This window comes from Protomyctophum parallelum (genome assembly GCF_964188405.1).
Source record: "Protomyctophum parallelum genome assembly, chromosome: 17".
In the NCBI taxonomy this organism is placed as follows: Eukaryota; Metazoa; Chordata; class Actinopteri; order Myctophiformes; family Myctophidae; genus Protomyctophum; species Protomyctophum parallelum.
The window spans coordinates 32,811,517-32,825,228 of record NC_139719.1 but is presented as its reverse complement, the minus strand read 5'-3'; the positions used below and the strand labels follow the sequence as shown (position 1 = coordinate 32,825,228).

The 13,712-nt window shown below is 50.7% G+C and overlaps 1 protein-coding gene across 2 annotated transcripts in view; it reads right to left on the bottom strand.

Annotated features, from left to right (window-relative positions):
* The window catches only part of ntn2 (netrin 2), a 64,451-nt gene that overhangs the window by 33,952 nt on the left and 16,787 nt on the right, over positions 1–13,712 (bottom strand). For both annotated transcript variants that reach the window (XM_083788270.1, XM_083788269.1), the window contains exon 2: positions 11,088–12,471. In XM_083788270.1, coding sequence (XP_083644396.1) covers positions 11,088–12,156 — 1,069 coding nt within the window. In that variant the 5' untranslated portion in view covers positions 12,157–12,471. The remainder of the gene's footprint in view (positions 1–11,087; positions 12,472–13,712) is intronic.

Genomic DNA, 13,712 nt, shown 5'->3' with positions numbered 1-13,712 from the left:
TTTATTATTTACTATAGTCCTACTAGACCCCAAGAAATGACATCTGGCCACAAAAGATCACAGGATCTACTGAATGTGAAGGAGGCCTACTGGGGGGATATACTGTATGTCAGTTTGTCACATTCAGTAGATCCTGTGGTCTTTTGCGGCCATATGTAATTTATTGGGGTCTAGTAGGACTATAGTAAATAATACAAAAATAAATCGCTATAACATTTTGTAAAAACACATATTTAGCCCCATGTTCGAATACCCCCGCCCCCCTGTGAAAAACAGCTAAAATCCCTAAAACAAAAGCAAGCAGCACATGAAAAGAAATGAACACTCATCTTTTACTTTCTCTAATCACAACCTAAAACATGAACCTTGGTTGAAAAAAACTAAAGTTGTCCTTTAAAGAGTGATGCGTTGTGAGCATGTAGATTGGCTATTTTAGCAATTTGTCGTACAACAACGAAGTATTATATATAGGGCATAGTTGGCTAAACATGCACTGCTTCAAAGTTCCTTTGACACCAGACCTGTCCGTTCACACTCTATAACCAGCAGATGTCTGGGGTAAACACTCTTGCAGACATAGATGCGTACACACGGACATGAACACGAATGCACGCACGGATACACGCCCACACGCCCACACACACACGCCCACACGCCCACACACACACACGCACACACACACACACACACACACACACACACACACACACACACACACACACACACACACACAGTCTAGTATGAGAGTAAATGCATCCAACAATCTAGACGGTCTGTGTCAAACCCCAGACAGCAAAACCACAGCTAAACAAACTGAAGAACAAGAAGAAGAAGAGAGTGAAGAGGGCTGTCCTTCGCACGCACGCACGCACGCACGCACGCACGCACGCACGCACGCATGTCTGTCGCGTGCGACAGACAGACAGACAGACAGACAGACAGACAGACAGACAGACACTTTCCTCTCCATAGCACTCTGGATTCAGCTGCCACCACCAACACCGGCTGACGGCCCCAAACCACATATTTTCACAAGAACGCTTTAAGGGAGGGGGCCAGAGAGCTTTAAGGGAGAGGGCCAGAGAACGCTTTAAGGGAGGGGGCCAGAGAACGCTTTAAGGGAGGGGGCCAGAGAGCTTTAAGGGAGGGGGCCAGAGAACGCTTTAAGGGAGGGGGCCAGAGAGCTTTAAGGGAGAGGGCCAGAGAACGCTTTAAGGGAGGGGGCCAGAGAGCTTTAAGGGAGGGGGCCAGAGAACGCTTTAAGGGAGGGGGCCAGAGAGCTTTAAGGGAGAGGGCCAGAGAGCTTTAAGGGAGAGGGCCAGAGAACGCTTTAAGGGAGGGGGCCAGAGAGCTTTAAGGGAGAGGGCCAGAGAACGCTTTAAGGGAGGGGGCCAGAGAACGCTTTAAGGGAGGGGGCCAGAGAACGCTTTAAGGGAGAGGGCCAGAGAACGCTTTAAGGGAGGGGGCCAGAGAACGCTTTAAGGGAGGGGGCCAGAGAGCTTTAAGGGAGAGGGCCAGAGAATGCTTTAAGGGAGAGGGCCAGAGAACGCTTTAAGGGAGGGGGCCAGAGAGCTTTAAGGGAGGGGGCCAGAGAGCTTTAAGGGAGGGGGCCAGAGAGCTTTAAGGGAGGGGGCCAGAGAACGCTTTAAGGGAGAGGGCCAGAGAACGCTTTAAGGGAGGGGGCCAGAGAGCTTTAAGGGAGGGGGCCAGAGAACGCTTTAAGGGAGGGGGCCAGAGAACGCTTTAAGGGAGGGGGCCAGAGAGCTTTAAGGGAGGGGGCCAGAGAACGCTTTAAGGGAGGGGGCCAGAGAACGCTTTAAGGGAGGGGGCCAGAGAACGCTTTAAGGGAGGGGGCCAGAGAGCTTTAAGGGAGGGGGCCAGAGAGCTTTAAGGGAGGGGGCCAGAGAACGCTTTAAGGGAGGGGGCCAGAGAACGCTTTAAGGGAGGGGGCCAGATAACACTTTAAGGGAGGGGGCCAGAGAACGCTTTAAGGGAGGGGGCCAGAGAGCTTTAAGGGAGAGGGCCAGAGAGCTTTAAGGGAGAGGGCCAGAGAACGCTTTAAGGGAGGGGGCCAGAGAGCTTTAAGGGAGGGGGCCAGAGAGCTTTAAGGGAGAGGGCCAGAGAACGCTTTAAGGGAGGGGGCCAGAGAACGCTTTAAGGGAGGGGGCCAGAGAACGCTTTAAGGGAGGGGGCCAGAGAACGCTTTAAGGGAGGGGGCCAGAGAGCTTTAAGGGAGAGGGCCAGAGAGCTTTAAGGGAGAGGGCCAGAGAACGCTTTAAGGGAGGGGGCCAGAGAGCTTTAAGGGAGGGGGCCAGAGAGCTTTAAGGGAGAGGGCCAGAGAGCTTTAAGGGAGAGGGCCAGAGAACGCTTTAAGGGAGGGGGCCAGAGAGCTTTAAGGGAGAGGGCCAGAGAGCTTTAAGGGAGAGGGCCAGAGAACGCTTTAAGGGAGGGGGCCAGAGAGCTTTAAGGGAGAGGGCCAGAGAACGCTTTAAGGGAGGGGGCCAGAGAACGCTTTAAGGGAGGGGGCCAGAGAACGCTTTAAGGGAGAGGGCCAGAGAACGCTTTAAGGGAGGGGGCCAGAGAACGCTTTAAGGGAGGGGGCCAGAGAGCTTTAAGGGAGAGGGCCAGAGAATGCTTTAAGGGAGAGGGCCAGAGAACGCTTTAAGGGAGGGGGCCAGAGAGCTTTAAGGGAGGGGGCCAGAGAGCTTTAAGGGAGGGGGCCAGAGAACGCTTTAAGGGAGAGGGCCAGAGAACGCTTTAAGGGAGGGGGCCAGAGAGCTTTAAGGGAGGGGGCCAGAGAACGCTTTAAGGGAGGGGGCCAGAGAACGCTTTAAGGGAGGGGGCCAGAGAGCTTTAAGGGAGGGGGCCAGAGAACGCTTTAAGGGAGGGGGCCAGAGAACGCTTTAAGGGAGGGGGCCAGAGAACGCTTTAAGGGAGGGGGCCAGAGAGCTTTAAGGGAGGGGGCCAGAGAGCTTTAAGGGAGGGGGCCAGAGAACGCTTTAAGGGAGGGGGCCAGAGAACGCTTTAAGGGAGGGGGCCAGATAACACTTTAAGGGAGGGGGCCAGAGAACGCTTTAAGGGAGGGGGCCAGAGAGCTTTAAGGGAGGGGGCCAGAGAGCTTTAAGGGAGGGGGCCAGAGAGCTTTAAGGGAGGGGGGCAGAGAACGCTTTAAGGGAGGGGGCCAGAGAACGCTTTAAGGGAGGGGGCCAGAGAACGCTTTAAGGGAGGGGGCCAGAGAGCTTTAAGGGAGGGGGCCAGAGAGCTTTAAGGGAGGGGGCCAGAGAACGCTTTAAGGGAGGGGGCCAGAGAACGCTTTAAGGGAGGGGGCCAGAGAACGCTTTAAGGGAGGGGGCCAGAGAATGCTTTAAGGGAGGGGGCCAGAGAGCTTTAAGGGAGGGGGCCAGAGAACGCTTTAAGGGAGGGGGCCAGAGAGCTTTAAGGGAGGGGGCCAGAGAACGCTTTAAGGGAGGGGGCCAGAGAACGCTTTAAGGGAGGGGGCCAGAGAACGCTTTAAGGGAGGGGGCCAGAGAGCATACAGAGGACTCTGAAGGCATAGAAAGAAGCAGCGAGCAGGATATTTTCTGACAGGAGGATCAAAACTGCAACTTCAGCACAAAAAAAAGAAGAAGCAGAAATACAGTATATATCGTGTAAAGGAAGATGTTCTGTAAGATATTATCATGTGTTGAATGTGATGCTGAGGGACAGCTGGAACCTCAGCTAAATTCAATTAGGGTAGGTTGGCTCGGGTGAGAGGGAGAGAGAGAGAGAGACAGACAGCGAGAGGGGATAGAGAACATCGGCAGCGTTGGGCAAGTCAGCTGGTGATTGCTACCATCTGTGTGAGAGAGCCGGTGGGGGCATGGGAGTGCGGGCAGCTAGCAGAGCAAGCAGGCTCGTGGTACAGTACTCTACACTGCAGTTTACTTTGGCACACACATGAAAAGCAGCATCGCAGATCGCAGGGCTAGATTCAATGTGGGTCTTGTAGTACGTGCACACATGCATACCTGCATGTCTCGCGTGCACGCACGCACGGGCGCGCACGCACGCACGGGCGCGCACGCACACGCACGCACAGAGGGTGGTGTAAGCTGTCCTAAGTATTGATTTGAACATGCTTCCACAAAACCCTAGCGGCTGACTTCATGGCAGGAGAAGTGCCTTAACTCCCCACTGGCCAAATTGATCCCCCTGATCAGCTGGGTTAAACCACTCCACTTGCCCGAAGTCGTAATAATAAGTAAGACTGAATAAGAGTAGAACTCAAAGCCAAACGAGCCAAAGCAAGAGAAAGCTTGTCTCGGCTCAATAACGGAAACCTTTTTTATTTCAAAAGCCCATAACACACATACATAGTACACACACACACACACGCACACGCGCGCACGTGTACGCACATGCACATACAAACACACACCGCTCATGCTTGTCAGCCTCACTACGCTTTAGCTCCTGCGTCTCACGCTAACCGCCCCAAAGGCATCATTTCATAGGGCTGCTGATTTTGGAACAACATTCCTCGCCTGTGTAATTATTTGAAAGCACAGGAGGTTTCTTTTTCAATGCCCCCCCCCCCCCCTCCCCATTCCCCACCCCCACCTCTCCCTTTAACTCTCTCCCTCTTAAAGCCTGCAAACCTTCCAACCCCCCCCCCCCCCCCCCCCCCCGCCCCCACACCCTCAATCTCCCCTGCTCATTTGGGTGTCACGCTGTAAGTAATTGAAGTGTCGGGTCCCCACTAGCCTCCAGCGACAGGTGGCGGGGTTAGCTGGGTGGAGTGTGCATGTGTGTGTGTGTGTTGGGGGGGGGTCAATTAGCAAAAGCAGGAACATGGCACATACATGTAATAACAACAACACGGCTCTTGCTCTCTCTTTTTTTCCTCTTTTTTTTTTACCTAGACAGCCTGTATCTGGTGGCTGACGTTCATGTCACATTGCCCTCTAGGGCTGGACACAGGAACTTCAACCCCATTAAAGCATGCACACTAATCTACAGCATTTCTTTTTACATCTGATATAATATCTGATCAATTTGGATTGGTCTGTCCTAAATGTATATTGATATTGGTTGCATTACCACTTGTGAAGGCTGTTATTTCAAAATGCATTTCCTTTCAGAATTAATGTGACTTAAGATGCTATGTATACTCGCCCCTGCATTGTTGTCGTTTTTCTTTGGAAGAAATGACGAAGAGTTGGAATACAAACTGACACACCACGCTGCTTTCCAAGTGTTTGATTGAGAAAGCATGAAGTCAGTCTTTAATCAATTCAGCATAATCATGCAACCTTTGCAAATTGAGCCTATTTCCGTGTGCCTGTGTGCGTGCGCGCGCGCGTGCGTGCGTGCGTGCGTGCGCGCGTGCGTGCGCGCGTGCGTGCGTGCGTGCGTGCGTGCGTGCGTGCGTGCGTGAGAGAAAGAGACAGCTTATACTGATTATGCTGATAAAGGATGGGAACATGGGGCTGATAAAGGATGGGAACATGGGGCTGATAAAGGATGGGAACATGGGGCTGATAAAGGATGGGAACATGGGGCTGATAAAGGATGGAACATGGGGCTGATAAAGGATGGAACATGGGGCTGATAAAGGATGGGAACATGGGGCTGATATAGGATGGGAACATGGGGCTGATAAAGGATGGGAACATGGGGCTGATATAGGATGGGAACATGGGGCTGATAAAGGATGGGAACATGGGGCTGATAAAGGATGGGAACATGGGGCTGATAAAGGATGGGAACATGGGGCTGATAAAGGATGGGAACATGGGGCTGATATAGGATGGGAACATGGGGCTGATAAAGGATGGGAACATGGGGCTGATAAAGGATGGGAACATGGGGCTGATAAAGGATGGAACATGGGGCTGATAAAGGATGGAACATGGGGCTGATAAAGGATGGGAACATGGGGCTGATAAAGGATGGAACATGGGGCTGATAAAGGATGGAACATGGGGCTGATAAAGGATGGGAACATGGGGCTGATAAAGGATGGAACATGGGGCTGATAAAGGATGGAACATGGGGCTGATAAAGGATGGAACATGGGGCTGATAAAGGATGGAACATGGGGCTGATAAAGGATGGGAACATGGGGCTGATAAAGGATGGGAACATGAGGCTGATAAAGGATGGGAACATGGGGCTGATAAAGGATGGGAACATGGGGCTGATAAAGGGTGGGAACATGGGGCTGATAAAGGATGGGAACATGGGGCTGATAAAGGATGGGAACATGAGGCTGATAAAGGATGGGAACATGGGGCTGATAAAGGATGGGAACATGGGGCTGATAAAGGATGGGAACATGGGGCTGATAAAGGATGGGAACATGGGGCTGATAAAGGATGGGAACATGGGCCTGACCTCTGCCTGCCCTTGCCAGGAGATGTGGCGAGGAGAGAATGCTGAGAAAAGATGGAGCACCACTTTGAAATTGTAATTAGCATCACTTAACCATCTGCCCCTTGTCGGAGAGGGAGAGGCAGAGTGGGATGTTCTGAGAGAGGACCAGACAGAGAAAAAGAAAATATTAGGGAGAAAATAAATGAAAAAAGAAAGGTTGGGATGGCCGTGTTTTTCCACGGCTCCGCATAGATGTGATAGCTTAGTCCGAGCCTTATTCCTGGCTGGCCTTTACCATTTGACACACAAACACACACACACACACACACAGGCACGCCTCCTGGATCACGCTTCTCTCGGCAAGAAAGCCATCGGTTAAAATCCCCCTAATTCCACTTAATGGATTCCAAAAAACAGAGGCTGAGCCAACTGCAAACAGTGCCTCTCCAAAGGTCACCTCACTGCTCCTTCCTCCTCTGTGCCGCTCATTTACATTCAAACATTGCTTCATTAGCATGTCAGACATGATCTAATAGCATCTATTATATAAAGAGGTTAGGGGGAATTCTCTTCAGTCTAATTACATGGATAGATGTGTAATGGCAGCATAAGTAAAATATGAGAAATCATTTGAGTTACGTTGGCGATTGAGTTTAATTTAAAAGGATCTCCCTTAAGTTGTAGAGAAACATTAAAGCCAAAACCAGATGCCCTCTCGAACCACCATACCTCTCATTCCAGAACCGGTTGGGCATGCCAAAATGTCCTATAAAAATATCCAACACCACACCCGGGCAGACACAACCGTCGCTATATTACCACAGCTCACCTGTATATTTGACAAATCGTCCCACGTGGCCAGTCGAGCAACCTTGCCATGACCTCCGTGCGTAATGCTATGAATGGAAAACAGCGTGACCGGCGCTACACTGGGAGTGGGTTTGGCTGGGCTGCTCCATTAGCGATGGATGGTGTCTGGCCCTAGGCTCGCAGTGTCCCAGAGTGATACCCTGGGACTCACAGAGAGCCTGGGCCCAACAGAACCCAGGCCTGGGTCCTAATGAGGGAGTGAGTGAGGACTGGAGAACTGAAGGTCCTTGTGTGACACAGACAGCCAAACAGGACCATGGTAGGAACACGCAGAGCCAGAGAAGTGGGCTGGTTGCTCGACCATAAATTATCATCAAGTCAAAAAGTCACATTGCCCTCTTGCCTGATGTAGCCACAGAAAACAAGTGCCATATAGAGATCATTTAATTATGTACACGTATAGTGGGTCTGGTCGACTGTTTCAAGTCTCAGGACTCACCACCGCCACCGCCCACAAGCCAAAATGTGCACACTTTTGTATCGGTTCCGGTAACTAAACAGCTCTCATCTGTCTACTGTTTCCCGGCTTTCTCATCTGGCTCTGACTTGAGAAGATAAATCATAGCGTTTTCCATCATGTCTTTCTCAAAGCAAACAAGACGTGCTCCTTTTACAAGTCTGCCCTCTCCAACTGCTAGAGCCGGGATTTGTATACCAATGTCTTTGGGCAGGATTCATGGCAGGAGAGGCGTGTGTGATCATGGTCTGTGTCTGGAGACGGTCCCTGAGCTTGCCAAGAGGGCCCAGACAGTAATCTTGACGAGCGGCATGTCAAACAGTGAGATCGGTGAACAATCAAACGGACCATTCGCTGTTGCAATACTAAGTAAGAGTGGAGAAAAGAGACCGTTTTGTTGATTGCAGTGGTGTGTGTGCTCAAGGCTAGAGTCAGAGTCAGTCTAGAGAATAAAAAATACAATATTTTAACCACAACCCGTGGAGTAATATAGGTAGGCTACGGGGCATGTTATTTCTCTATGATAGAACATATATGGCTGAATTGTTTGAAATCTTATGAATTTAGCCTGAAATGTTGTATATGACAAGTGTGATGCCAAAATGGCATCATAAATACGGCACTGAATGCCCTTGCTCTTGAATGTTGTGTGGAGGCCAGTTATTGATTTGGCTCAATACTGTATCTACCCACCTCCACCTGCAGGTTCCCACTAGACACTCCCTGTCAACTTAACCCTGTCATCACCCATAGAATGGGTCATGACCTCAGCCAACACCCCAACCAGAATCCTCCTCCAACCCAAACGCCCGGGGGCCCAGAGGAAGGCTCTGGTGAGACCCCAGGGACCCCTAAGCTCCATAACATGCCACTCGGAACAGACGTATCCAGTCAAAACACACACAACCTGGCCGCACCTCTGGCAAAGAGGTGTCCCACAGGGCTCATACAGTGGCCTATACTACTTTCTATTTTTCTTCAGCCACACCAGAAAGAAATCGCTGAGAAAGCTGAGAAATCATCAACAAAAGGGAGGGGACATTATAAGAATAAGCTTCCGATTGCAGAGACTTTAAATGCTCTCCTGCTGTTTTCAGGATATTTTGGAGCCCGCCCTATGGTGGAGAATATACCGGAATAAGGCCATAAAGAGACTTTTGATACATGGAAACGGGGACACCTGGGACCGACATTTCGGCATATCCGGATATGTGATCAGGTATAGCGTGTGTGACGTGCATTAGCTTTTTACTGCCCTGTATCGGCACTGGGATTAAGTCAGCAGGAGTTGGCCAGCGCAGGCGTGGTTGTTGAGTCCAAGAGTCATGGATGGAGGTGACATATCAATCCCACTGAGAAGGAGGGCTACGGGAAACAGGGCGGAACGTTCCGGAAAACAACGACAGGAGGACAGAGGGAAAGAGGTGTGTGTGAAGAGCGAGAGAGAGAGAGAGAGAGCACACCGATGGTTTTACAGGATATTGTCTTGGGGAGGCGGGTGGGAGCGAGAGAGGGAGGGGTGGGGGTGTGGTGTGGTGTGGTGTGGGGTGCACTTCAACAAGAGAAAGAGGTAGAACAACAGTTGGATAAGCGGAGCACTCCGATGCTTTTCCTTCGGCTCTTTCCCTCTTCTCTCTCTCTCCCCCATAAGCAGATCTGGCACCGCTCAATGCTAAATATGATTTCAGGCCAGCACACTGGGCAATTACAACATGTTAGAAAAATATACACTGTTTTTCAACTGTTCAACTACAACCCTTTTTTCTCTTCTATGCACTGGTAATTTAATTTTGTAATGGGGAAAGGTTAAAAGGCGGACAGTTGCTTCTAATATGGTGTTATTTTCCTACGCCAACACATTTTTATGACAGGCAAAATTGACTTGAATTAAGTTCCACCTACGTACGGTTTATGAAAACAGTAAAACTCCACCACTGAAACTACCGCACAGAAATATTTTTTTGACAACATATTTCTGTAGGAATAAATATTCTATTCTGTCAGTGTTACCAAAGGTTTTGTAAATTGCGGAAATGGGCTTGATATTAGATTACGAAAAAATATATATATCGACGTTCGCCCTATCATACGGCGGTCCTAGCCCAGTACAAAGGTAATCCGTTTACATTAACAAGTCACAAAAATTACTGTAATTTCACTTGGCAAGCTTGTCTGGGTGTTTTTTTCCCTCTTCTTCTAAGCATGTCTAGAGGTAAAAGGCAATCACTGCCAAATAACATTCTTGGATGACTTAGCCGCAGTGGAGTGCCAATGACTGGAGCTGTTGTCATCCAGTGTTTAGACTTGTTCATAAGGGAGAGAGAGTCTTTTTTTTTTTACTCCGCACACAAGTCCTGCAGAAAGCATCAGGGGAGTGCAGCAGGCATGTTTCAATAAAGGAGCAGTAAAAGTCTTGCTCTAAAGTTACGTCTGACGGGAAATACGGGATTGGGAGGGGCCTGTGTTCTGAGAGGCACTGCCAACATTGCCAGCACAACCACTATATATGCCACCAAAACCAGGAAACTCTTCACCTGTCCAAACACAAGCTAATCTGGCCACATTTTCATGTTTATCCATATGACAGTCATAAACGGCCCATCAAAACTCTGTTTAATTTCCTCTCTCCGTTTCTCTTCCTCTTGAACCAGTTTTCTCAATTACAGATCATAAAAATTAAGTTCACTTTATTGCCTCTATGTGTTTCTATTTACGGTGAACAAGGACAATGTCACGACAACCAAGGCCAGTCGCTAAAAAGACACAAAGACACAAAGAAGACTGCTCAGTTTCAAGGCTAATGGAACTTTGCTAATTATTCCAGTGCTTTCTGAGCTAAGCAGCAGCAGCTTCTTGCATCACAATCACACACAGCTGATGGGTGTGCAACAGGGCTCACTCCCTACTTGTCCCATTCCCTCATTAGACATTCTGAGCTGGATTGAGGCGCACGTCACAAGCACAGAATGCCTCCTTCATTCATGGAGAGGGCGAGCGGAATGAGGTGAGAGAGAGGGAGAGAGAGGGAGAGGGTGTCCTAAAAATAGGAGATCCAAGAGAATGAACTTGTCTCTCGGTCATACATTTACATGATCCAACGGCAGTCATTGAAATGACAAATAGTCCACTGACTGCTATTTATATACTGTGCAGCACTCATCTCCATACACCTACTTTTCCAAACAAGCTGTGAAGCCAGATTTAAGATGCAATATTATAGAGAATTACAATACATACTAAAGATGTTCTAGAATCTTGACCCTACTATGCTATAATATCTTTTGGCCAATGAGTGGCAGCCCTGAGAGACTTTTTCAATGTTTTACACAGGAAATGCAGCATAGGAAACAAATAAATCAAATGAAACCCATTAAACATTGCCAAAAAGGGGGAAGAAACTTACGCAGACACTCGTTTGCCTCGCGGGCGCTGGCCCTCTGCCACGGGCGGTCATAATGGAACGGCTTGCAGCGGTCGCACTCGGGCCCCTCAGTGTTGTGCTTGCAGTCGCACACCAGTTTACCCTCCTTGTCCTTCAGACAGCGCGAGGCGTGCCCATTGCACTTGCACCTCCCGCCCACCTGGAAGTCCCCTACAGCGTAGAAGTAGGCGGGCAGCGCCGACGAGACGGCCATGGGGTCCTCGTCGCGCCCCCCGCCGCTGTTGCTCACGACGCTCAGTCCCAGCTCGCGGGGCAGCTGCGGTCGGCTGAACACCACACGGATGTCGGTGACGGTGACCCAGTCCTGGAGGACGGGGCTGTTGTCGAAGTCCTTCCCGGAGGGCCGTCCGTCCAGCGTGCTGAACGCGATGAGGCCGCCGGAGAGCGGGTAGAGGTCGGTGTGGCCGTCGGTGCACAGCGCCTCCTGCTCGTTCTGCTTGGTGATGGCCGCCCGGTTGGGACGGTTGTACACGCGCCGGCACTGCGAGGAGTAGAACTGGTACGGCGTCCAGCTCTTGCCGTAGTCCATGCTCTTGTAGATGGCCAGCGACTCGGGCCGTGGCGAGCAGAACTGCAGGCTCACGTAGGTGATCTCGAACTTCTTGCCCAGCGACAGCGTGAGCGTGACGTTGTGCGGCGAGGCGTGCAGGTTCTCCGACTGCCAACAGGTGAGGTTGTGGGCGGAGTTGAGGTCGGTGAGGTAGGAGGCGGGCCGGGCGCGCCGGGGGTCGGCCGCGTCGCACACGTGGCACGTGCGCACCGAGGGCCGGTCGTCGGCCCGCTCCACCACGCTGCAGGAGCGCGAGGGCGGGCGGCCGCACGCGCTGGACACCGCCACCTCCTTGCCGAAGGCGGCGTTGATGAACTCGGGGATGCAGCGGCGGGCGGCGCCCGCGTCGTCGTAGCAGGGGTCCAGCGGGATCTGCTGCCCGGCGAAGGGGTTGCTGGAGCCGTGGGGCGACACCAGGACGGAGGACGCTACCACGCTCAGACCCAACATCAGCAGCAACCTCCTCCAGGGTTCCTTCATCCTTGTTCAGATAGCCTCTGTGTGTGTGTGTGTGTGCGTGCGTGCGTGCGTGCGTGCGTGTGCGTGCGTGCGTGTGCACGCACAGATGTCTCGCTCGGAGACTGTCAGTGTCTGTACGTAAGAATGTGTATACTCTTAAATGCAGATAAATGCGTGCATGTGTGTGGACGTGCCTGTGTGTGCGCGCGCAGTCCGCACACGTGTATGTGCGTGTGTCTGTGTGTATGTGCGTGTGCGAGTGTTTGTGTGTGTATATATGTGTCAGTAGAAGGAGAGTATACAGAGACCCGTACTTGAAGTTGACCTCTGCTTTCCCTGCCAAAGTGAAAGAATAAAAAGAGAGAATGTCAGCGTCAAAGAATTTGTACAATATCTTCAAAATGAGATGTTATATTTCCATTCAGAAAACAACATTCAAAACAAGCATTGGAAGTAGAACCCAGACATCATAATGAGTAATGAACATTTCCATTCACTAAAAGCCTGAGAGAGCGAGAGAGAGAGAGAGAGAGAGAGAGAGAGAGAGAGAGAGAGAGAGAGAGAGACCATTTAAAAGAGAGACATTAGTAGCCGAAAGCGACTGCATCCTGAATTTTAATGCCGACCACTCATTCAGTGCTTCTATTCAGGTTGAAGCTGGCCAGGCATTCTGGCCATGCTTGAGTGGCACGGTAGAAGTCACCCCAAAAATCACTGCTTAAGTGGTTGAAGGAGTGCCACATGTGACCTTAGCCAGCCTAATGGTAGAACGGTCCTAATACTCAAAGCTCAAAACAGAAAGAGAGCCAGCGATGTGTGTCACGTTCTTAGCTTGAAAATTGTCACGCTTCTTTTGCTTAAAAATCGTTTATTTTTTGGTAATTAACGTGCGACAACATATAAATTAGTCTGAACTGAAGAACCTCAGTGTCAGAAGGTACCTGGGTGACATCATTCACACTCACAGGAGGATTGACAGCAAGACATGGAGGCCCCTCGGTTACAAAAAGGGAGGCAGTGAGAGAGAAAGATTTGGGGCAGAGAAAGAGAAAGAAATAGATGTATATGGCCTGGGGCTTTTCCTTCCTTAATCCCTTCTTACTTCGCTGGGTGTCAAAGCTATAAGGACCCCTTTGACAGGCGAGAGCTTGAGGAGGTGCCCCGACCCTCTTAGCGAGGAATTTATTAAGCTACAATGAATCGCAATTCCTCCTCCTCCTCCTCCTCCTCCCCGTACCCCTCTCCTCCCTCTCGTCGCGCTCCTCGTCTATGGCATCTCTCCTCTCCTTTGGTGAACAAAAAGCCGCCTCTGCATCCACTTCAGTGGAGTGGGGAAGGCAGACAGGCCGGTTTAAAGGGGGTCGCAAAAAAAAATTTAGACAAAAGTTCCGTTCTTTTCTTTTTGCAGAAGGGTCCAAAGCTAGCGACTCTCTGAACAGCAGAGAAAGAGCCCAGTGGTCCGGTAAAACAGGGCCCCTCTTCTCTGCTCAAGTGCTTAAGCCGGATCATTTGGCCTCTCCTCAAGCTCATAGAGGGTGTTAAAGAAAGACAGAGTGTGTGAAGGAATTGTGTGAAAC